Genomic DNA, 25,893 nt, shown 5'->3' on the forward strand with positions numbered 1-25,893 from the left:
ACTTACTGATGTCAGTGAGGCTTTCACATGTGGAGCAAAGCTAGAATTACTCACTGTCCTTCACTCGCATCTCCCAACACATGTGGGGAATTGTTGTTACTTATACTGCTTGCAAAGTGAGTTATGTTGGGTTTTTAACTGGTCTGTGCATTTCATAACTTTCATTTCTCTTACACTTATATTTAATTCTTTGAGCAGTGAGTTCACAAATGCCTAACCTGTCATTGCTGGGGTAATCCCTCTGGTAATTGCTGCTCCTGGAAGTGGCTGGCATATCCCTGCAGTCCCTCAGAAAGGCAGAGCAGGGGGTCTTCACATGCTGTCTTTGCCTGCAGACACCACTCCTGCAGCTCCCATTGATCAATAACAGGGAACCGTGGCCAGTAGAAGCTGTGGGCTCAGTGCCTATAGATGAGGGGCAGCACATGGCAGCATGAAGCCATTGCTGTACATGCCAGCTGCTTTCAAGAGTGGTGCAGGGCCAGGGCAGGAGTAAATCTGCCTTAACTCCACTGCTCCGGAAGCCATCTCAGTTAAACAGTGCCCAGCCAGTGTCTGTTTCCTGAAACCCTGTCCCAGCCCTGAACCTCCTCCTGCACCCAACCGCCTGCCCCAGACATGAGTCCTCCTGTTCCGAAACTTCTTCCCAGAGCTTGAACCCTGAAACCCTTCCTGGACCCCGATCCCCCACCCTGGGCTAAGCCCCGAGCCCCTCCCACACTCCAGACCCCTTGGCCCAAGACCAGAGCCTGCACCCCTACCTCCTACCCCAGCCTGGTGCAAGTGAGTGAGCATGGGAGATGAAGGGATATGGGGTGAGGCTTCCGAGAAGGATTGGAACAGGAGCAGAGCCTCAAAGAAGGGGCAGGAAGAAGCGGGGCAAGTGTATTTGGGTTTGAGGTAGATCTTACATTGCACTTAAATTGAAAAAGTGATCTTGTGTTTAAAAATGTTGGAGGCCACTTCCTTACAGGAAGTTTCCCACTCATACTATTGAATTCTATGCAGTATCTGATCAGTCTGGTTTCCCTGGTAATGCTAAAAGTTTCACTGCTTGTTTTACTGTTCTTCAGGATTGGATTGATGAGTTTGAAGAATGTGACTAACAGAATACTGCATTCTTTTCTGGAATTGTCACAGCTGAAATAAGAGGATATGTTATGACTTTACATTTATTAGTGCATTTTCTTATTTCTACAGTCACAGTCCTTTCAGACAGCACAAAACCAAAGACAAGCATGAGATTGACCGGATGACGCTCACCGTGGCAAGTATTCTAATGATCTTTTAATTTAAACTGAAAATGCTTGGCCAATTACATGTTCTTTAAGCAATTCTGTTCATCACTTTTTTTGAGAAATAACTTTATTTCAAATGTATTCATTCAGGAACTCTGCTGTTCAACTCTTCCAAGGATAAATTACCTTTCATATGTGATGGTGTCAGATTAAACTAGTTAAAGAATTCATGTCACAATTCCTTTTTCATCCCTCAGAATGTGGAGTTACCAGATTCATTTTCTCCTGAACTAAAGTCCCTTTTGGAAGGGCTCCTGCAACGCGATGTTAGCAAGAGGCTTGGCTGTCAGGGTAGCAGGTAGGATTTCACTTCTCCATTAACAGAAGCATGCATAAATCTCTTCTTTCCTTTAAATCAGCGGTTCCCAACTGGCGGTGTGCAGCGGCTCTGGGGGCCAGGGATGAGGTACACTGCCCAGCGCCTCCCCTCCTGCCATGATTGTTGGGGGAGGTGTGTCCTGTCCCACCTCTCAGCCAACCAGCTCCAGGCAAGGATGGGGTTTCCTCCCAGACACAGAAGACTGGATCGCTGCATGGCAGGAGAGCCCAGCGTGGCAACCTTAGAGCAGTTGCAGCTCGGGCAGCAACACTCAGCTGGTGGCTGAGAAGAAGTGCAGGATTAGGTAAGGGGTGCAAGGCAAGCACTCGGGGTTCTGGAGTCAGGTCTAGTGCTGGGGTACTCTGAGGGTAGAGAGCTCTAAGAGGCAGGGGGCTGGCACTGGGGGCTCTGATGGTGAAGCAAATACTGGGGGGCTTGGGACAGGGCTAGCACTGGGGAGCTCTAAGGGGTGGGGGACTCTAAGAGGCGGGGGGGGCTGATACTGAGGGGCACCAGAGTGTCCGGGGTGGGAAGATGGCACTGGGGACAGGGCTACTAGTAGTGGGGGACTACAGGGGCAGGGCTGGCGTTTGGGGGATCTGGGGACAGGGCTAATATTGGGGACTGGGGGCTGACAGTGGGAGGGGCTCTGGGAGGGTTGCAGTGGGGCTCTGGAAACAGGAGGCTGTCACTGGATGGGTTCTGGTGGTGGAGGGCTCTAAGAGGTGGGGGGCTGGCACAGGGGGGTTGGATGCAGGGGACTCTGGGGTCAGTGGCTGGCGCTGGGGTGTAGTGGAGGGGTGGGGGGCTCTAGAGGCTAGAGCTGGTACTGGGTGCCTCAGGGGGTCAGGGCTGAAGCCAGCTGTTCACAGAGACTCTGGAGGCTGGGGCTTTTTCTGGTCTGGTAACATTTTATTTGCATATTTGCTTAATGAATATGCATATATGTAAATTAAACATTGCCAGTTTTCCAAACATTTGTGAATGGGTTTACTGGTCTGTGGTATAAAAAAGGTTGGGAACCACTGCTTTAAATGAAGGATCTATTTTATTTTAGGTCAAAATCTTGGAAAGAAAGCATTAAAGTGCAATGCAGTGTTTGTTCAACTTGCTTTTGATTGTTGGTAGGTTGAGAAATCTCTGTTCTGTGAGTGATACTTATCCAGTAATTAGTTCTAACTTTGTTCTAAGTATTTTTAGGTTTTGTTTGCATTTAAACTGGTTTGTTTTATTATTTGTGTTACATACTTTGGTAGCTCTCTAGTTTTCCTGCTCTGTGTATTTGAGAAGTAATCCTGTCTTGATATAGATATGAAGATGACCATAATTATAGCTGCCTATTATAAATCGAGTGTGCGTGTTATTGTTGTTATTATTAAAACGTCAGTATTTGCCACTGTTCTCATATGTAGCTGAGATATTCATAGCTTTGCTATCTTCTGAAACTAGGACATTTGGGAGTTGTTGACAAATACTGATTTTTAAAAAAATGTCTTTTATCTTATTGTAAGTAGTTGTGTGGACCCTGATTTTAAATGATCTTCAACCTGGCTGTTTGTTTTGCATGTATGGTTAATTGTATCTATTACTTAGATACAATTACTTAGATGTCCAGCTTCCTGATTCGCAGGTGTAACAGTAGAACCTCAGCTACAAACATGGGGACTGAAGGTTGTTTGTAACTCTAAAATGTTTGTAACTATGAACAGAACATAATTGTTCTTCTTCGAGTGGTTGCTCATGTCCATTCGAAGTAGGTGTGCGCGCCGCGTGCACCACGTCTTCCGGAGTGTTTTTCCTAGCGGTACCCGTAGCGCCAGTGGGGCGCCCCCTGGAGTGGCGCCGCCATGGCGGGGCATGAGTACCCCTGCCAGCGCTGCCCCACCTCAGTTCTTTCTTACTGCCGTGTCGGTTGTTGGAGCGTCTCTCTCTCTCTGTCTGTTTAGGCTTAAATAGTTAATGGTTCCCGTTTCTCACCTTGTAAATAGTTATGTAGTTAGATAGTTAGGTTTTTTTGTTTTGCTCCTTCCCGCCTTGGGGGTAAGGAATGCCAGGGCTGCAAGGCTTCAAGACGTGCGCTGACTGCGGGAAGTTTATGCCCAGGGGCGACCCACACGACAGCTGCCTTAAGTGTCTGGGTGAGGCTCATCTGGCAATTGCCTGTAAAATCTGCAAGTCTTTCAAGCCCCGTATGAGGAAAGAAAGAGTTTCCCGCTTGAAGCTTCTCCTTGTGGAGATGGCGCTTCAACTGGTGCCGCCGGACCAGCCTGCGGTGCGCAGCGCACCGTCCTCCACGCGCGAAGCCGCACACCGGCACCGGGCATCGATGTCGAGATCCCAGCACCGGTCTCACTCTCTGCCATCTAAGAGGGTGAAGAAGTCCCGGGGCAGGTCTCCGTCTAAAAAGCCTACGTCAGCTGGGCACCGCAGCGGCAGTTCACCGGTGCGTGTTTCCCCTCTGGTGCACCGTCGGCACCGAGGGGGCCTCGTTAGCCCTGGTCGCCTGCCCTCTCATCGCCCGTCCATGCTGGACACATTTGAAGCAGCGCAGGACCTAATTAGTCTCACGACCTCCCTGCCGTCGTCGGTCGACTCGGACGGGTCGAGGTCGCTCCCGTTGGAGGCTCGGAGGGCACCGTCGTTGCCCCTGCATGGCCCAGGTCGGCATGCTATGGTGGCTTATGCGTCGGGACCATCCCCGGTGGGGTCAGCTCCCGCTACTACTACGGCACCCTTCACGACGCCGAACCGTCACTCTCAGGGAGCTTCGAGCCATGGCAGATTGCTGCTTTCCACTTTGCCAGGACCCCGCTTGGCGGTACTGGTGCCGTACCCCCATGGTCATGTGGCCTCCCAGGAGTCAGCGTCCGTCTCCGTGCTGTCATCGGCACCGGCATTGACACAGTGGTCTACCCCGACACCAGGCCTGGGCACCCCGGTACCGTTTCAGTAGGGCACGACTCAGCTGGCATCGAGCCTGACCGCCTCGGTGCCGCAGCTGCTGGCCACACAATCGGCACTGGGCCTGAGCACCCTGGTGCCCCAACTCCAGACGACGCAATCGGCACCGGGCATGGGCACCCCAGCACTGCATCTGCTGGCGTCGCAACCGACACCGGGCCTGGACACCCCGGTGCCGCAGCTTCACACGTCGCACTCGGTACTGGGCCTACACACCCAGGTGCCGCAACTCCTAGCATCACAACCGACACCGAGCCTGAGCACCTTGGTGCCGCAGCTACTGGCGACACAGCCAAGTTTGCACCATACTCCTCGTCGGCTCTGCCTTGGCCGGAGTCCGATTACTCTTCGGACTCGGAAGTGGTGTCGGTTTGGTCGGGGTCTTCAGGAGCATCCTCGACTCACAGGTCCAGATCCAGACACTGGAGGGACCACAACCAGCAGATGTGGCCCCCTCACCTGCAGTGGCCTTTTTCGACCCCCTGGGCCTGTCATTAATGGCAGGGCCAGCCGCTACCATCTATGGGGTCGGAGGCTTCAGGGCACCGTTCCCGCCCGTCGGCGTCCCTGTGTAGGGCGCCTCCCTCCCCTCTTCGAGTGCCACAACAGATCCTGTGGCACCACAACCACCAGTACTGGAGGGAGGCTCCCCGGAGGCTCAGGCCGTCCAATAGGCCCCACAGTTGGTCACGACCGCTCCTGTGTTGATTCAGGAGTTGTCGTTGTCGTCCTCCCCCGATGAGGCACTGGCGGACCCAGCGCCTGGCCTGCCATCAATGGATGCCAAGGCACATCAGGACCTCCTGCGGCGCATGGCTTCCAACCTGGCTGTTCCGGTGGAGCCCATAATTGAGGACACCGATCCAATGGTAGACATCCTCACGGAGGACACCCCTACGCGGTTCGCTTTACCGCTCAATAAAACTGTTTCAAAAATTACTAATGCCCTGTGGCAAACGCCAGCAACTCTGACCCCTACCCTAAAAGGGGTAGAGAGGCATTATTTCGTCCCGCAGTCGGGGCACGAATTCCTTTACTCCCAGCCCATCCTGGGATCCTTGGTCGTACAGGCCGTGGCCCAAAAAGAAAGGCTTCCCCAGCCCGGGCCTTCTCCAAAGGCAAGGGAGCCTAAGAAGCTGGACTTGTTGGGCCGTAAGGTCTACACTACAGGTGCTCTACAGCTCCGCATCGCTAACCAGCAGGCGATGCTGAGCAGGTATGCTTTTAACACCTGGCAGGCAGTTGAAAAATTTAGAGACCGGCTCCCGATGGAAGACCGCCAAGAGTTTGCGGCTATGGCTGCCGAGGGTAAAGTCATTACACGAACTGCCGTCCAAGCGGCATTGGACACTGTGGACTTGGCAGCCTGCACCGTGGCGACTGGTGTCACTATGCGTCTCGGGGCGTGGCTCCACGTCTCGGGGATTCCCTCGGATTTGCAGCACTCCATCCAGGACTTACCCTTTGAAGGGAAGGCTTTGTTCTCGGAGCACACCGATTCCAGGCTCCATACCCTAAAGGACACTAGGTCAACTCTGAAGTCCTTGGGCATACATACGCCAGCCACGCAGCGGCGACAGCTGCCGTATAGGCAGCAGGGTAGAGCGCAGCTCCAGGTCCCCCGTGGGGATTTCTGGAGGTGCTGCTCCCGGGCCTCCGGTGGAGGTTCCAGGGCAGCTGCGCACCCTCAGGGGCCTAGGGGTCGACATCGTCGCCCTAGGTCAGATCCCCAGTGGGCAGGTCCCCATGGCCCTCCTAATCAGGGCAAGCCCCAGTTTTGACATGGTATTCGAGATTCCCGTACCAGTCTGCCACCCTGGCCCCCTGTTTGGGGCCCGGCTATCCCGTTTTGCCCAGGCATGGGCCCTGATAACATCAGCTGCCTGGGTCCTGAACATTGTAAATACGGGCTATTCTATCCCATTCCTGGGCCCACTGCCTTCAAAACCCCCTACCCTGTCCCTAGTAAGGGACACCCCTCACAAACACATCCTGTTTCAGGAAGTGGTGGCGCTCCTCGAAAAAGGAGCAATAGAAAGGGTCCCTCCGCATCTGCGGGGCAAGGGGTTTACTCCCGTTATTTTGTTGTTCCGAAACCAAAAGGGGGAGTTTGTCCTATCCTGGACCTTCGATACTTAAACAAGGCGATTGTAAAACACAAGTTCAGAATGGTGACTTTGGCCTCGGTCATCCCAGTGCTACAACTGGGCGACTGGTACGCGACTCTCGACCTAAAGGATGCCTACTTCCATGTGGCTATCAGGCCCAGTCACAGGAGGTTCCTCCGGTTTATAGTGGGCCATTACCATTTTCAGTTTACGGTACTCCCCTTTGGGTTATGTACTGCACCAAGGGTTTTTACAAAATGTATGGCTGTGGTTGCCGCCTTTCTGTGCAATCGAGGGGACCTTGTGTTCCCGTACCTTGACGATTGGCTAATCCGAGGTCGCTTGTACGAGCAGGTAGAAGCTCATGTAACACTCATAAGAGCTCTCTTCTTAAGGTTAGGGCTCATGATAAATGTTGAGAAGTCATCCCTGACCCCCCTCCCACAGGATAGAATTTGTGGGAGCCCTCCTCGATGCGAAGGTGGCAAGAGCGTTCCTGCCCCACAGTAGGTTCCTCTCCATAGTGCAGCTGATCTCAGAGCTAATTCGGTCCCCCATCACGACACCTCGGGTCTGCTCCAGGGTCCTGGGCCACATGGCGGCATGCACTTACATGGTGCTACATGCTAGGATGAGGATGAGACCTCTGCAGGTGTGGTTGGCGAAGGTCTTCTGCCAGTCCAAAGGTCTATGGGACTCCATAGTCACAGTGCCCCCGGACATTCTGGACTCCCTACTCTGGTAGAGCCAGGAATCCGTGGTGCGCAGCGGGGTTCCCTTCAATGCCCCATCCCCCTCACTGACGCTGGTCACCGATGCGTCCGACCTGGGATGGGGAGCACACTTTGGGTGACACAGACCTCAGGGCCTCTGGTCCCTTTCCGAACGGACCCTGCACATCAACGTCCGGGTATTATGGGCGGTGAGGAAGGCCTGCGAAGCATTCCTGCCGAGGCTCTCCCCCCCCCCCCCTCCATCCTGGTGCATATGGACAACACTGCAGCGGTTTTCTACCTCAACAAGCAGGGTGGGGCGCGTTCGCCACCCCTATGCAAGGAGGCCCTGCGTCTATGGCACCTGTGTGTCACCCACAATATCACGCCTCAGGCGGAGTACCTCCCCGGGTGCAAAACCTACTTGCGGACACACTGAGCAGATCCTTTGGAGCCCACAAGTGGTCGGTCAAGGACTCTGTCCTCAGTCAGATTTTCCGCAGGTGGGGCTATCCCCACCTAGACCTGTTTGCCTTGGCACACAATGCCAAGTGCAGGAACTACTATTCCCTGCTGGGACTGGGGAAATTCTCCAAGGGAGATGCCCTAACGACCACGTGGCCAAAGGGCGTTCTCTACGCTTTTCCCCCATTTCCCCTAATTGCCAGGGTGTTGACCAGAGCAAGAACTTTCAGATCCTCAATCATCCTCATAGCCCCCAGGTGGCCCAGACAGTTCTGGTTTCCCATCCTGGTGGACATGCTGACCCAAGACCCTATAGTACTCCCTCCAGTTTGGGACCTGCTAACCCAATCTTGGGACGGGGGGATAATGGTTCACCCGGATCTCCGGTCTCTTCACCTAACGGCATGGTTTATCCGTGGTTGAACCAACCAGAAAGGGAATGTTCCCAACAAGTACAGATGGTGCTCCTTAGCCGCAGGAAGCCCTCTACTAGATGGTCGTAGGCTGCCAAGTGGCGGCGCTTCTCGTCTTGGGCGTCCCGGAGAGGAGTACACCCGTCCTCGGCCCCTATTCCAACTATTCTCGACTATCTCTTTCAACTCCGATCTAGTGGCCTGTCCTTTTCTTCTATTAAAGTCCATGTGACATCTCTCTCTGCCTTCCATGTTGGTACGGCAGGAGCCTCTCTTTTTTCTAACCAGGTAGTTAAAAGGTTTCTTACTGGTTTGGAGAAATTGTACCCCTTGGTGAAGGCTCCATACCCTGAATGGAACCTCAACCTGGTCCTACACAGGCTTATGTCCCCTCCTTTCGAGCCATTGGCTACATGTTCATTGAAGCACCTTTCATTGAAGGTTGCTTTCATAGTAGCCATTACGTCTGCTAGAAGGGTATCAGAGCTAAGGGCGCTGACTATAGTACCGCCCTACCTTGTTTTTTCGCATGATAACGTAAGGCTACGGCCTCATCCGGCCTTCCTCCCGAAGGTGGTTTCACCTTTTCACCTGTCCCAGGAGATTTATCTACCAGTGTTCTTCCCTAAACCACACGCCTCCCCTAAGGAGCGTGTTCTACACTCCCTGGATGCCAAGCAAGCACTGGCATTCTATATTGATCGAACCAAGCCCTTCCATAAATCCCAACAATTGTTCATTGAGTTTGGGGATAAGGGGAAAGGTTCACCTATTTCCACACAAAGGTTATCAAGATGGGTGGTGCAATGTATAGCGGAGTGTTATCAACTGGCTGGTAAAACCCCTCCCAGGGTGAAGCCACACTCTACCAGGGCGCAGGCATCCTCGGTAGCCTTTGGTGCCCAGGTACCAATCACAGAAATTTGCAGGGCAGCCACCTGGTCTTCCCTTTACACGTTTGCAACACACTATGCGCTACCTCAACAGGCCAGGGAGGATGCAAGGGTGGGCTCTGCAGTCCTCGAATCTGGGATGTAAATATATATATGGTTGTCTTTGTTCTTGGTTGGTGCCTTGGTGTTGAATTGTTCAAATAAATCTGTTTATTGTTCACCTTCCTTTATGACTGGTGCTATGACTGTTCCTACCCCTCCTCCATGGGGTTAGCTTGGTAGTCACCTACTTCGAATGGACATGAGCAACCACTTGAAGAAGAAAAGAACAGTTACTAACCTGTAACTGTTCTTCGAGATGTGTTGCTCATGTCCATTCGACTCCCACCCTACCTCCCCTTCGTCGGAGTATCCGGCAAGAAGGAACTGAGGTGGGGCAGCGCCGGCAGGGGTACTTATGCCCCGCCATGGTGGCACCACTCCAGGGGGTGCCCCGCCAGCGCTACGGGTACCGCTAGAGAAAACGCTCTGGAAGACATGGTGCACGCGGCACGCACACCTACTTCGAATGGACATGAGCAACACATCTCGAAGAACAACAGTTACAGGTAAGTAACCATTCTTTTCTTCTTAGAGGGTCCCCGTGGGTGCTCCACTTAGGTGCTTCAGCCCCGCTGTGCACATGGCACAGAAAGTTTGATCAGCAGTACCCTTGCAGTCGGCATGTACTGTGCTACTGTGCAATCGTTTGGAATGACAGTTAAGCACATGCTGGCAGCAGTTCCTTCTCAGCATTGGTCACATCTAATCCATCTCCATTCTTCTGCCTAATTCAGCATGAATTGGTTACTTTGTCTCCTTATCTATTACTTTGTTTCTTGTCTCTCCCTCAAGTGAATGCAGCAGGGGGAAAGATAAGCATTACAACAAGTAGCTGTGGCCGCAGCACTTTTTCTAGGCTAGTCATCTTTTCATGCCAGCACCTCGTGGTTTTAGGAAGTGCACAGAATGTACAGCATTTATTTCTTCAGTGGATGGCCACGAGCAATGCCTACACTGTTTGGGACACAACCACCCCGTCAGTCACTACTTGCATTGCCAGAGGCTAGCCCTGCGCTTCAAAAAGGCACAGGAGCTGAAGTTGCATAGCCTTTTTTCCTCCATCGCAGGAGTTCAGCCAGTCAGCCCCCCTAAGGTAATGCCTACAGGGGGTGAAAACAAAACTAGCACTCCCGGCTGGTAAAGTGTAACACAGCAGGAGCGGGACTAGAGCATGAAATGCACTAGATCCCCCGCGGAGGCTCCAGCTGCCTATAATAAAAGATCATCAGGCTGGGAGACCAGTTGCAATGGGGTTCATCACCATGATGAAGGATCCTGCACACATAAGAGCAGTGATCCCAAGCTGAAGCAGAGAGCTGCTGGCCATGCTTCAGACTCCCCCCACAGCTGCGCAGTGGTACTGAGGAAAATGCCGGTACTGGCTGCACTTCAAAAGCCCACCAAGTTGCACAGCAACAATACTCCATGGGTGGGGAAACCCTTGGTACTGGCATGGACCAAAACTCCCCAGTGAGGTTGGGGCTAGCCCAAGAACGGAGATTTTGACAGCAGTATCCCTGGCCAGCCATGCGCACAGGGAGCAGAAATGTGTGTTCTGAGGAGGCTACTGTGCATGTGTGGCTGTCACACATACACACACACCCCCAGTCGCAGATCAGCAGTTCTCCCTTTCACCTCATTCATCTCTTATCTATCTGTAAATAGTTTTATCTTAGCAATTAGTTAGCTATCAGTTGCTGTTAACAGTTGTTAGTTTTACTGATAGATTAAAAAAAAAAGAAGTGGTGGTTTCACTACACTTCCTGGAGCAACCTCATACCAGAACAACCCTCCCATGATATGCCAGGCTCATCTGGGTTCAAGCAGTGCAATCTTGTAAATTAGCAATATCCGTCTCTGATGGCCATGACCAGTGCCTCCACTTTCTCAGACAGCACCACATTACTGACAGCTGCCCACACGGTCAGAAACTGACCAGATGCTCCAGGAGAGCTAGAGAGCTCCGATTAAAGATCTGCATATACAACAAAATGGCTCACCTGACGACCAGGCATAATTTACCCCTCCCAGACATAGATCACCTGGGACAGAGTTGGAGGAAGCGGCTCCTTTCGGGTCAAGCCCAAAGGACAAGGGGAAGAGTAGCCTCAATAAACAGGCTCACTCCTCCAAAGGGACTGACTCGCCAGTCATGAAGCGGTCAGTCCTGGCTCCTGCTTCATCCCAGCTGCCTACAAAAAAGGCTGTGAATAAGCATAGACAAAAAGGGACAGGCAAGGAAAAGTGCCGCGATCCCAAAAACTCACCCTGTGTGGCAACCACGGCACCGACAGAGACAGCTGATAAAGCACTGACCGCACTGTCTGCGACGGCATCTGTGGTGCAAAAACAACGGTGCTCACACACGGTGCTGACTGGCAGTACGTTTCCTCAGCCTGCACCACAGACCCCACGCAGGCAAGTGGCACTGACCACTCACAGGAGGCAGACGGTAATGCTAGCAACCCCGCTGCAAATGCCTCACGCTTCCCAACCTCCGCTATTTCCTCTCCTGCTATCATAATTTACAACAGCAGCAGAGCTAGCCGTGCAGTTGGAACCAGGAACACCCCTATTTGGTATCAACAGTACCCCACACAGCCTACGGGGCACCCTTACAGCTACTTCAGCCAGCCTAACTATAAGTGCCTTTAGTGATGAGGAGCAGGAGACATACAAACATGCCTGAAGTGACAACACACTACCTGCACAAGTCTCCTCCCTAAAAGCCTGAGGGACACCCTCCACAGTGGCTCCCACCACAGGTTATGCCCAGCTGGCCATACTGGGATCCTTGGGCTTTATACAGGCAGCAGCAACTTATGCAGCCACCATACCAACCTGTGACACCACGGTCGCTGTCACCAACCATGAAATCTGCAGCATGTTACAGCTTGGACTCAGACAAGCAGGAAGAACATAGTTTGGAGGAAGAAAACAGCCCACCCTCCTCTCCACCTGTGCAGAAGATGACCACTGACGAGACGATAATGACTCCACCATTGACATCGGGAGACGATAACAGATCATTCCAGGAACTCTTCAGGAGAGTGGTGGAGGCCTTCGAGATCCTGCTGTCAAATGCCCCTCAGACCCAACATAAACTCACAAATATTCTACAAACATCTTCTCCCTGAAAATTAGCCATACCAATGAACAAAGCATTAATGGATTTGGCCAAGACTGTGTGGGGCAACCTAGCCACAATTTCTCCAATCCACAAGAGAGCTGACAAAAAGTACTATGCAGACTCTAAGGGGGCTGAATTCCTATTCTCCCACCCCATACCAAATTCTCTAGAGATAGAAGCAGTCACTCAGAAAGGCAAGCAACAGAATACACACACAGCCCCCATAACAAGGACTGGAAGAGGCTGGATGGTATGGGAAAAAAGGCATACTCATCCGCAAGCCTCCAGATCAGAATAGCGAACTATACAGCATTGTTAGCCAAATGCACACACCATATCCTTGAAAAAATGTCATCCTTTATTGAATCTGTTCTAGACACCAAAGCAGAACAATTCACAGCAAGCATCAAAGAGGGTACACTTATAACATATAAAGCTTTACAAGTCGCACTGGATTTGACGACACAGCAATCAGATCCTTAGCCTCAGCTATGGTGATGAGGAGGGTATCCTGGCTGTAGCTATCAGGTTTCCCCAGAAAGGTCCAAACCACCATGGAAGACCTCCCTTTCAAGGGCACAAACTTATTTGTGGAAGCCACAAACACTCCAGACTCTCAAGGACTCCAGGGCCATGCTCAGAACGCTAGAGATCCAGATACCTGTGATGAGAAAACAGAACACGTCATTCCAACAATACAGACTGGCAACATTCAATCAACAGCAATGACATTTCGATAATAGACAGAGACAACATCAAAATAGGCGCAGACAGACATCGAAGCAGTCCTCCACCTAACAACCTGTGACAGCTAGACAACAAATTTGAAATCTTGGTCGAGGGCCTGACATCACCCAAATTTCCAAGGCAACATACAGAGCCATCTCTGCTATTTGGCAACAGACTAGCCGACTTCTATCCATCCTGGTCAGCCATCACCACCGACAAGTGGGCGTTAGCAATTATAAAAACTGGTTACTGCATTCCCTTCATATCTATTCCCCCATCCCACCTCCCCTGCCTGTTCCTCTTCGGGAACCCCTCTCACAAGAATCTACTCTTACAAGAGGCAGAAAGCCTCATAGCCCTAGGGGCTAGAGAGGAGGTTCCCAAACGACATAGGGGCAAGGGCTTCTACACCCATTACTTCCTTACCACCAAGAAGTCAGGGGAATGGAGACCCATTTTGGAGCTCTGCAAACTCACCCGCTTTGTCCAGTACCAATGCTTCAGGATGGTTACACTGGCTATGATTATACCTGCCCTGGAAAAAGGAGAATGGATGTGTACCCTTGACCTCCAAGATACTTATTTACATGTTTCTATTCATCCATCACACCGAAGATTTCTTCATTTCACAATAAAGCACAGACACTTCCAGTACTGGGTACTGCCGTCCGGTGTATTGACAGCTCCAAGAGCTTTTTGAAAGTTCTTGCCACTCACTTACGCAAAAACCATATTACAATATTTCCTTATCTAGAAGATTGCCTCCTAACAGGCCCTACACAATAGGGCACACAGCAAGCAGTTACCACAAGCAGAGCCCTCTTCGACAAGTTAGGACTCGTTAAATGTGGCAGAGTGCACTTTCTTCCCTTCGCAGACCCTGGAGTTCATAGGGGCTCATATAGACTGCACAAAAGCCAGAACATACTTATCCCAGCACAGATGACTTTCACTCAAGCACTTGATCGAAACAGCACAGTCATGTCCATGTATAACAGCACGATCTTGCTTGCAAATACTAGGACACATGACAGCTGCCACATTCATAGTGCAACATGTTCAACAATGAATGAGACCATTGCAAATGTGGCTACGTACAGTCCACAGGCCTCACCTCCATCCCTTGAGCAAGAATCTTACTATGCCCAACAAGATAAAAGCCTCCCTCACATGGTGGATGATGAATGACAGAGTATGTATAGGAGTGCCCTTCCAAAAGAGTCCCTCATCAATAACAATCACTACAGATGCATCTCTCCTACGTTGGGGAGCTCACCTAAACAACTGCAAGGCCGGTGGACACAAGACAAGACCAATTGCCACATAAACTTACTGGAGCAAAGGGCAGTAAGGAACGTGTGTTCCTCTCATTTGGGACAAAACCGTGGAGATATTCACAGACAACATCTTGACGATGTATTACATCAACAGGCAGGAAGGAGCACACTCATACCAACTATGCCAGGAGGCACTACGTTTCTGGGAATGGTGTATTCCACAGAACATACACCTGGTCACATCCTATCTACCAGGCAAAGACAATGCATTGGCAGACAAGCTAAGCAGACAGTTTCCCCAAAACCACGAGTGGGAAATAAACCAATCAGTGCTCACTCACCTCTTCAGGAAGTGAGGTTTCCCAGGGATAGACCTATTTGCAATACACAACAATGCCTGATGTCCATAGTACTGCTCCAAAGCAGGCATAGGCCCCACCTCTCTGGGGGATGCCTTCAGTATAGACTGGAACTCACACTTGGCGTACATGTTCCTGTCTCTCCCATTAATACAGAGAGTGATTCTCAAGATCAGACAGGACTGGGACAGAGTGATACTTATAACACCTAACTGGCACAGGCAGATGTGGTATGAGTACCTGTTACAGATGAGTGTATGGCCACCATACTGATTTCCACCAGCCAGTACACTATTAACACAACAAAACAGTCAAATTCCCCATCCCTTTCCAAAGCCAGTACAACTCGTCCTCACAAATTCTAGATAATCTGCAACAAGGAAAGCATATGCTCAAAAATGGAAGAGGTTCACTGCCTAGTGTACAGCACATGGCCACGACTCACCCCACACAGACATCTCTTAGGGTATGTCTACACTACAGAGTTAGTTCGAACTAACTTTCATAGGCGCTACACTAGCGCTCCGTTAGTTCAAACTTAATTCGAACTAGCGGAGCACTTAGTTCGAACTAGGAAAACCTCATCTTACGAGGATTAAGCCTAGTTTGAACTAGCTAGTTCGAATTAAGGGGTGTGTAGCCCCTTAATTCGAACTAGTGGGAGGCTAGCCCTCCCCAGGTTTCCCTGGTGGCCACTCTGGGCAACACCAGGGAAACTCGTCTGCCCCCCTCCTGGCCCCGGACCCCTTAAAGGGGCACGGGCTGGCTACGATGGCTGTGCCAGGTGCAAGCCTGCAAGCACCCAGCCAGCAGAACCGTGAACCTGGCATGGATCGAGCCACCCACCCGATGCCCCCCAGTCCTCCCCCTCTTCCCGGGAGCTTCCCTGGGACCGCAAGAGGCAGGCACCCGCCTGGGCTAGTGTGGACATCGTGGACCTCGTCCATGATCACCGCACTAGGCACAGAAAGTGGCTGGCTAGGGCAGGAGAGCTGCCAGCCTGGCCACCCAGGAGCAGGTGTGCAAGAGAATCAAGGGGGTCCACTGAGACCCCCGACCCTGAGCCCTGAGCTTACAATGGCCGTCCTGGGTCAGACCTAAGGTCCATCTAGCCCAGTAGCCTGTCTGCCGACAGCGGCCAACCCTAGGAACCCTGGAGGGGATGGACCGAAGACAGTGACCAAGCCATTTGTCTCGTGCCATCCCTCTCCAGCCTTCCACAAACCTTGGGCAGGGACACCACTCCTACCCCCTGGCTAATACCACTCCATGGACCCAACCTCCATGACTTGATCTCACTTCCCTTTAAACTCTGTTCTAGTTGTAGCCTTCACAGCCTCCTGCAGCAAGGAGTTCCACAGGTTGATTCTTTGCTTTGTGAAGAACAACTTTCTGTTACTAGTTTGAAGCCTGCTACCCATTCCTTTCCTTTGGTGTCCTCTAGTCCTTCTTTATGGGAACTAATGAAGAACTTTTCTGTATGCACCCTCTCTACCCAACTCCTGCTTTTAGAGACCTCTATCCTGTTCCCCCTCCGTCTCCTCTTTTCTAAGCTGAAAAGTCCCAGTCTCTTTAGCCTCTCTTTATATGGGACCTGTTTCAAAGCCCTGATCATTTTAGTTGCCCTCCCCTCTCCCAGCCTCTCTCTTCTCCTATCCCACCTCCTTTTCCCAGTCTCCCAGAGTTTTGTTCAATAAAGAGAGATTCTATTTTTGACCACACGTTTTCTTTATTTAGTACATCAGGAAGGGGGGCTAGGGAGGGGTAAGCGGAAGGAGGTGAGGGAGGAATGGGGTATGAGTCCCCGATGGGGAGGACTGGGCTGGCTCTGTGGGCTTCTGGGGGTGGAAGCTCTCCTGCAGCCCCCCAATTGCCCCCTCTCCCCAGAAGGCAGCCTGCGGCAAGTGCAGCCGGTCTGATGGCCGAGTGGTGTGATGTGCCCAGTGTGGGTACTCCGGGCACTCCAAGCCAGGACTGCTTTGCAAGCGGGGCACCCCTGAGAACTGTCTGTCCGAGGTGGGGGTCGGGACCCTTTAAGCACAGCCCTCGGCTAGCCTGAGACAGCATCTCCACGCTCTAAGTCCTCCTCTTATGCCCTGCCGGCACTGCTTCCAGCCATCCTTAACCCCGGTTTAGGGTCCACTTAATATGGACATGCTAGTTCGAATTAGCAAAACGCTAATTCGAACTAGTTTTTTAGTCTGGATCCGTTAATTCGAATTAGCTTAGTTCGATCATGGGGTGCTCTTCCAGGAAGGACTGCTTGGCGGAGATAGAGTTCACCTTTCCAGGAGTGGGAAGGCCTTGTTTGGACACAGACTGGCTAACCTTGTGAGGAGGGCTTTAAACTAGGTTCGACGGGGACAGGTGAGCAAAGCCCACAGGTAAGTGCTGAATGTGTGGGACTGGGAGATGGGTTGGAAATGGGGGGGACTACGGCCTATAATGGGAAGGAGAAAGGAGGGTCAGGGCACAACAGGAAGGCAAGATCAAATCATTATCTTAGATGCCTATATACAAATGCGAGAAGTATGGGTAATAAGCAGGAAGAACTGGAATTGCTAACCAATAAATACAACTTTGATATCATTGGTATTACAGAAACCTGGTGGGATGGGACGCATGATTGGAATGTTGGTATGGAAGGGTACGGCTTGCTCAGGAAGGACAGACAGGGAAAAAGGGGAGGAGGGGTTGCCTTGTATATTAAAAATGTACACACTTGGACTGAAGTGGAGATGAACGTAGGAGATAGCTGTGTAGAGAGTCTCTGGGTTAAGCTAAAAGGGGTAAAAAACGAGGGTGATATCATGCTAGGAGTCTACTACAGGCCACCTAGCCAGGTGGAAGAGGTGGATGAGGCCTTTTTTAAACAATTAACAAAACTATCCAAAGCCCAAGATTTGGTGGTGATGGGGGACTTCAACTATCCAGACATATGTTGGGAAACTAACACAGCAGGGCACAGGCTATCCAATAAGTTTCTGGACTGCATTGGAGACAACTTTCTGTTTCAGAAGGTTGAAAAAGCTACCAGAGGAGAAGCTGTTCTGGATTTGGTTTTAACAAATAGGGAGGAACTAGTTGAGAACTTGAAAGTGGAAGACAGTATAGGGGACAGTGATCATGGAATAATAGAGTTCATGATCTTAAGGAAAGGTAGAAGGGAGACCAGCACAATTGAGGTAATGGATTTCAGGAAGGAAGATTTTGATAAGCTCAGAGAACTTGTAGGTAAGGTCCCATGGGAAGCAAGACTGAAGGGAAAAACAACTGAGGAGAGTTGGAAGTATTTCAAAGGGACATTGTTAAGGGCCCAAAAGCAAACAATTCCACTGTGTAGGAAAGATAGAAAATATGGCAAAAGACCAGCTTGGCTTAACAAGGAGATCTTGCATGATCTCAAAATAAAAAGGAGTCATATAAAAAATGGAAACTAGGACAAATAACAAAGGCTGAATAAAGGCAAGCAACACGGGAATGCAGGGGCAAGATTAGAAAGGCAAAGGCAGAAAATGAGATCAAACTAGCTACAGGCATAAAGGGAAACAAGAAGACCTTTTATAAATACATTAAAAGCAAGAGGAAGAGCAAGGACAGGGTAGGCCCACTGCTTAGTGAGGAGGGAGAAGCAGTAACAGGAAACTTGGAAATGGCAGAGATGCTCAATGACTTCTTTGTTTCGGTCTTCACTGAGAAGTCTGGAGGTGTGCCTAACGTAGTGAATACAAGCAGAGAGAGGGTAAGTTTAGAAGATAGGATACACAAAGAACAAGTTAAAAATCACTTAGGAAAGTTAGATGTCAGCAAGTCACCAGGTCCTGATGAAATGCATCCCAGGATACTCAAGGAGCTGATAGAGGAGGTATCTGAGCCTTTAGCTATGATCTTTGAAAAATCATGGCAGACAGGGGAGATTCCAGAAGACTGGAAGAGGGCAAATATTGTGCCCATTTATAAAAAGGGGAATAAGAACAACCCAGGAAACTACAGACCGGTCAGTTTAACGTCTGTCCCAGGGAAGATAATGGAGCAGGTAATTAAGGAAATCGTATGCAAACACTTGGAAGGTAATAAAGTGATAGGGAATAGCCAGCATGAGTTTGTGAAGAACAAGTCATGCCAAACTAATCTGATAGCTTTCTTTGATAGGATAAAGAGCCTTGTGGATAAGTGAGAAGCGGTGGATGTCATATACCTAGACTTTAGTAAGGCATTTGATACGGTCTCGCATGATATTCTTATTGATAAACTAGGTAAATATAACTTAGATAGGGCCACGATAAGGTGGGTGCATAATTGGCTGGATAACCATAGTCAGAGAGTTGTTGTTAACGGTTCTAAATCCTGCTGGAAAGGGATAACAAGTGGAGTTCTGCAAAGGTCTGTTTTGGGACCCGTACTGTTCAATATCTTCATCAATGATGGAGATATTGTGATAGAGAGTACGCTTATTAAGTTTGCAGATGATACCAAAGTGGGTGGGGTTGCAACTTCTTTGGAGGATAGGGACATAATTCAAAATGACCGTAGCAAGTTAGAGAAATGGTCAGAGGTAAACAGGATGAGGTTTAATAAAGAGAAATGCAAAGTGCTCCACTTAGGAAGGAACAATCAGTTCCATACATACAAGATGGGAAGTGACTGTCTAGGAAGGAGCATGGCGGAAACGGATCTAGGGGTCATAGTGAACCACAAGTTGAATATGAGTCAACAGTGTGATGCTGTTGCAAAAAAAGGAAATATGATTCTAGGTTGTATCAACAGGTGTGTTGTAAGCAAAACTCGTGAAGTCATTCTGCCACTCTACTCTGCACTAGTTAGGCCTCAGCTGGAGTACTGTGTCCATTTCTGGGCGCTACATTTCAAGAAAGATGTGGAGAAATTGGAAAGGGTACAGAGAAGAGCGACAAGAATGATTAAAGGTTTAGAGAACATGACCTATGAAGCCAGGCTTCATGAACTGGGCTTGTTTAGTTTGGAAAAAAGAAGATTAAGAGGGGACATGATAGCGGTTTTCAAATATCTAAAAGGGTGTCACAAGGAGGAAGGAGAAAATTTGTTCCTCTTGGTTTCTGAGGACAGGACAAGGAGTAATGGGCTTAAAGTGCAGCGGGGAGGTTTAGATTGGACATTAGGAAAAAATTCCTAACTGTCAGGGTGGTCAAATATTGGAATAAATTGCCAAGGAGGTGGTGGAATCTCCCTCTCTGGAGATATTTAAGAACAGGTTAGATAGACATCTGTCAGGGATGGTGTAGACGGAGCTTGGTCCTGCCTTGAGGGCGGGGGGCTGGACTCGATGACCTCTTGAGGTCCCTTCCAGTCCTATTATTCTATGATTCTATGAATTAACTAATTCGAACTAAGTTAGTTCGAATTAACGTTGTAGTGTAGACATACCCTTACATCCTACAATATTTGCTAGAACTATGCAACACCGTAGTTCCTTTCCCTGAGTACCATCAAGGTACATCTGGCATCCCTTTCCGCCTTACATGCTCGGATACAAGGGCACTCAGTGTTTACACAACCTATTTCCCCCATACAAGGATCCAACCCCAGCATGGGACTTAAAATTTCTAGTGAAGGTGCTTACGGGTTAACCATTTGAGTCTCTCGTCACGTGCTGATTCCTTCACCTGTCCATGAAAATAGTGTTCCTGGTGGCTACTACCTCTTCAAGGCGTGTGGGTGAAATAGCAGCACTAATGGCAGATCCATCATACACCATATTTCACAAGGATAAGGTCACACTTAGGACTCATCCCAAATTCCTACCTAAAGTACCTATCAGGTTCCACTGCAACAAGCCCATTTACTTATATGTTTTCTTCCCTAAACCACAAAAGGATAGGAAAGATGCAGCTCTCCATACCTTGGACATCTGCAGAGCACTAGCATTCTACTTACAGCAGACTAAACCTTTTAGGAAAACACCACAGCTGTTCGTCTCCTCGACGGAGAGGTCACAAGGGTTGCCTATATCAAAACAAATACTTTCAAAATGGATTTCTAGTTGCATCAAACTAGCATATGCCATAGCACAGAAAGACCTACCAGCAAATATACGAACCCACTCAGTGCGGGCTATGGCAGGAACAACAGCATTTCTGCAGGGTGTCCCAACTGAGCACATCTGCAGGGCTGCAACTTGGGCATCAGTACATACTTTCACACGACATTATGCATTGCAGACATTCGCTGAGACAGAGACAACATTTGGTCACACAATACTCTCGGCCTCACAGTCTCAGCATTAGAAGCTCCCACCTCCTGATAGGAACACTGCTTTATAATCACCTAAGGTGGAGCACCCATGAGGACACTCCTCGAAGAAGGGAAGGTTACTCACCTGTGCAGTAACTGGAGTTCTTCCAGATGGTTGTCCCTGTGGGTGCTCCACCACCCAGCCTCCTCCCCTCTGCGTCATAATACCACATGTTGGGGTTAGAAAAGGAACTGAGTGGGGGAGGGAGATGGCCGTGCATGCACAGTAGCCTCCTCAGAACACACACATCTGCTCCCTGCACACATGGCCAGCCAGGGGCACTGCTGTCAAAATATCTGTCCTCAGGCTCAGTGGCGCAGAAGCACCTAAGGTGAAGCACTCACAGGGACAACCATCTTGAAGAACTCCAGTTACTACACAGGTGAGTAATCTTCCCTTGTTCTTTCAAAAGTTAACAACTGAATATTGACTTAACACAGATTTGCAACTTTATTATGCAGAAGTGCTGCTTTTAACCATCTTAATTTATATGAATAAGGCACAGAAACAGCTTCCTTACTTTGTCAAATTTTATAAAATGTTTCCTTTATTTTTAATAGTTTACATTTAAAACTGTACTGTACTGTATTTGCTTTTCTCCCCTCTGGTGCTGGCCTGATTGCATACCTCTGGTTCCCAATGAGGTGTATGGTTGGCTGGTTAATTTTTAACTCTGGTATTTATAACTCTATGGTTCTACTGTGCCACAAACATGAAAGAACTCTGAAAAACCTTCACAAAATCAGAGTTTCATGCTCTGAGCATGTAGGTAATTGTTATCCTAAAAGTAGAAAGAACATAAGTAGGGCTGAGAATCATAACAGAATGGCATTTTGTGCTATGCAGTAGGAAAGTGTGGGTGCTTATCTGAAAGCATTGGCTTAGGTGGAAGAATGTTTCCACAATGGGGTTCTTAAACATAACTTGGAAAAGCATCAGCACTATGTGCGTGTTTGAGAATTTATTTATTTATTTATTTATTTATTTATTTATTGCAGTGCGCAAGAAGTAAAAGAGCACCATTTTTTCAAAGGGATTGATTGGCAGCAAGTCTGCTTACAAAAGGTATACATAAAAATGTAACCTTGACTCTTGATATAAAGCAATAAAATGTAAGTAGGGTAGAATAACGGAAATTTAGGTCCTTATTCTCTCTGCATTGTCAATTTCATTTGTGCATTGTAAGCACAAAGTAGATGTAAAATGCTACTGCTGTTGTGAATGTGTGAAGAATTCTGATCTGTAGCATTGTGTAGCTGTGCGGGTTCAGATGATTGCACAGCATGCCAAGCAGGGGAGAATCTAGGCCTTTCATCTTTTATATGGTTCTTCTGTATGACGGTATATAAATGATAAAAAAAACTAAAGCTCTTGCAAGTGCCTTGGAAAGATCTTTCAGTAAAGGAATAGATATATAAGTCTAGTTTCATGCAATATGTTGTTATTTACCCTGTAGGGACAACTTGTGCTTTGTTTTGCAGCTAAGTCGGGTAGACAATAAAGGAATGTCTAGACTACATGCCTCTGCCAATAGAGGCATGTAAAATAGGCTACCCGACATAGTTAATGAAACAGGGATTTAAATATCCCCAGCTTCATTAAAATAAAAATGGCCGCCACGCTGTGCTGGCTCAGCTGATTGTCGGCACAGCGCAGCAATCAAGACGCGGATTGGTTGACAGTGGAAGCCTTTGTCGACCGCTCCTGTAAACCTCATTTAAATATTTCAATCCCCGCTTCATTGCCTATGTCGGGTAGCCTATTTTACATGCCTCTGTCAGCATAGCCTAATATAGCAGTGGTTCACCAGCGTTAGCTTCTGGTGAACCACTGCAGCTACATTTATATGCATGGCCACAGCTCCCATTGACCGTGGATTGGAGCAGCAGGAAGAGAAGCAGACTGGGATACCACTTCTCTTAGCTCCCATTGGCCAGGAACAGCGATTTGCAGCCAATGGGAGCTGCCATCTCCAGTACCTGCGGCCATGCAGGTAAATATGGCAGTGGGGGCCCATCGGGAGCTAACCCTGGCAGACCGAGTCCAGCCAGTGGGCTGGCATTTGCTCACCTCTGAGCTAGGTAAAGAATAAATGTAGAATTGATTGAAATTATGCTACTTGCTTGACTATGTAACTTGACTGCCCTGCCTTCGCTATCCAGTATCCTCCACCACTGGTTCCACCCCGGGGAGAAGTAAATGCAGCAGATGCTTTTGATATTGGCTCCTTTGATGAAGAGGACACTAAAGGCATTAAGGTACATATGTGATATTTTTCCTTCAGCCGTTGTTTCATTTATAGCTTTAGATGAAAGATTATAAATGACACTTTCAAGGTGCTGTTACATACAGGCCCCCATCATGTGTATGTTTATCTTTAAGAGACCGATAGTGTCATTTACTTCAGTTGGATTATTCACTGCTTAAATTTGTAGGTTGGGTTCATAATGATATTATTATTACTGTGTATTGTGTATGATGGTTTTGTCAGGTTTTTATATCTTGTGTGTGTTTAAAATTCTAGTTTGACTGAAAGTAAGTGTACACACTGTTCCTGATCCATGAGTTCTATCGTATACCCTAGCTTTTAAATAACCCCTCAGAGGTATCTCCAGGGTGCCCATTGGGGTCCCACTCTTCCTTAAAGATAAGCCAAGTGTTTCAGCCTAAGGGCTCCAGCACTCCTGTTTCAAACTGTGAGAACTGCCCAGAAAATTTAATGGAGGCCAAGTCTATGCTACAAAATCAAGTCGACATAGAATCAACACAGTAATTTTTAAATGTACTTTTGGTGTTGTTATTGTAGAGTATAACAAAGAGATAATTACAGGTAGTGAGTCAGGAGAGAAAGAAATCACTCCAACTTCCTGAATAGAAATATATTAACTACCCACAGTAACTAAAAAGGAGAACCTGTCTGTCAATATAATGTGCTGCAATTTCTAGCAACTGGCATAAGACAGTTTTTAAATGTTCCGAAAGAAATACAAAGAACAGAAAATGTTCTCTTTGTTAGAAAACACAACTCCTGAGATGCCAATAGAGTAATACGTTTCTGATGACTGATAATCCCAAACACCATTTTCTGGGGAGAAATTAGGTTCATTTGTATTCTTTAGTTTGTTATAGATGTTAAATTCTCAGCAAGGCAAATACTTATAACTCATATTGTTGACTCATTGCACTTTATTTTTTGTACTGGCTGCCTTTAAATTATACTTATTTCCTCACTCAATAGAGTTGTAGTGCACGGTGCATTTTATGCTCTGGCTAAAACTTCATAATCCCTTTGGAAAGGATTGACTAATCCCCGAATTCTGAGTCACATACAGAGGAAATTAAGGTTTTCATAAACAGTGCCATCTTTCTCAGTTTGCTGGTCACCGTTTGGAGGCTGAAGCCCAGCTACTGTACTTTCTCCTCCACTACCTGGGATGACATTTACTTTGAGGAAGAACCCAAAGGTCCTAATCAGAATCAGTGTCTCTTTGTGTTCTCACAAGAAGACATCTTCCTTGACCCAGAGATTATAAACCAAGGAGACATGAAACAGACCCCAGGTGAGGGAGAAGGATACAATTTAATAGCAAAGTTTTCAGGGAGGTGATAGGCAGGTTAGGGTTTCTTTCTTCTCTGAATAAGTATCCACTTACTAGGCTTTTGCTAATTCTTTCATATTAATTGTTATCAAGAGCCTGTTGTCTAAATTTTCTCAGTCATCTTGATGGCTTTTGTTTGGTTCTTTTCATATAACCATAGAACTGAAAGGAACCTCCAGGAGTCAAGTCCAGTCTCCTGCACTCATGGCAGAACCATACACCATCTAGACAATTGGCATAGAATCATTACGCGTCTAGCCATCAAACTGGAAATAAGGCATGCACTTTTGGCAATGAGGGTGATTTAACCATTGCAACAACCAATGTCATACCTTTCAGAAGAGGTTGTTGTGATCATCTAGGCTGACTTCACATGTAAGAGAAGCCACAGAACTTCCCCAAAATAACTCCTTAGAACATGCCTTTTAATTCCTAGAACATATCTTAGAATCATAGAACACTAGAATTGGAAGTGAATCTCTAGAGGTCATTGAGTCCAGTATCCTGCCCTCACAGCAAGACCAAGCACCATTTTAGACCATCCCTGATAGATGTCTATCCAACTTGCTCTTAAATATTTCCAGAGATGGAGATTCCACAACCTCCCTATGCAATTTATTCCAGTGTTTAACCACCCTGACAGTTAGGAAGTTTTTCCTAATGTCCAACTTCAACCTCCCTTGCTGCAATGTAAGCCCATTGCTTCTTGTTCTAGTCTCAGAGGCCAAGGAAAACAATTTTTCTCCATTCTCCTTGTAACAGCCTTTTAGATACTTGAAAGCTGCTATCAGGTCTCCCTCAGACTTCTCTTTTCCAGACTAAACAAGCCCAATTTTTTCAGTCTTCCCTCATAGCTCATGTTTTCTAGACCTTTAACCGTTTTTGTTGCTCTTCTCTGGACCTTGTCCAGTGTCTCCACATTTTTCTTGAAATTTGTTGCCCAGAACTGGACATAATACTCTAACTGAGGTCTAATCATCACAGAGTAGAGTAGAAGAATGACTTCTCGTATCTTACTCACAACACTCTTGTTAATACAGCAGTCTGAGATATTCTGACCTCAGACTTTCTGGCCTCTATAGAATCTGATCCCATCCCTTTGCAAGTGGTGGGAGAATGAGTTAGATCCCTGGGGTCTAAACTGAGGGAATGGAGAGAGGATGGGGACATAGAAGGGGCAGCTGGTTTACTTTCCAGTTAGGAAGGCAAAGTTTGCATTTTGTCTTGTTTTTCTGAAAGACAGTGCAATTTTTCAG

The 25,893-nt window shown here is 48.3% G+C and overlaps 1 protein-coding gene across 7 annotated transcripts in view; it reads left to right on the forward strand.

Moving 5' to 3' along the window:
* GRK3 (G protein-coupled receptor kinase 3) overlaps nt 1-25,893 on the forward strand; it is a 196,742-nt gene that overhangs the window by 149,893 nt on the left and 20,956 nt on the right. For all 7 annotated transcript variants that reach the window (XR_012896033.2, XR_016348369.1, XM_075898873.2 and 4 more), the window contains 4 exons: nt 1,201-1,267; nt 1,496-1,596; nt 22,037-22,103; nt 23,201-23,296. Coding sequence is in view for 5 of the 7 variants with exons in the window: in XM_075898873.2 (XP_075754988.2) it covers nt 1,201-1,267; nt 1,496-1,596; nt 22,037-22,103; nt 23,201-23,296 (331 nt within the window). In the remaining 2 variants the exon portion in view is untranslated. The remainder of the gene's footprint in view (nt 1-1,200; nt 1,268-1,495; nt 1,597-22,036; nt 22,104-23,200; nt 23,297-25,893) is intronic.

The sequence above is a fragment of the Pelodiscus sinensis genome, chromosome Z (genome assembly GCF_052426305.1).
Source record: "Pelodiscus sinensis isolate ZL-2025 chromosome Z, ASM5242630v1, whole genome shotgun sequence".
In the NCBI taxonomy this organism is placed as follows: domain Eukaryota; kingdom Metazoa; phylum Chordata; order Testudines; family Trionychidae; genus Pelodiscus; species Pelodiscus sinensis.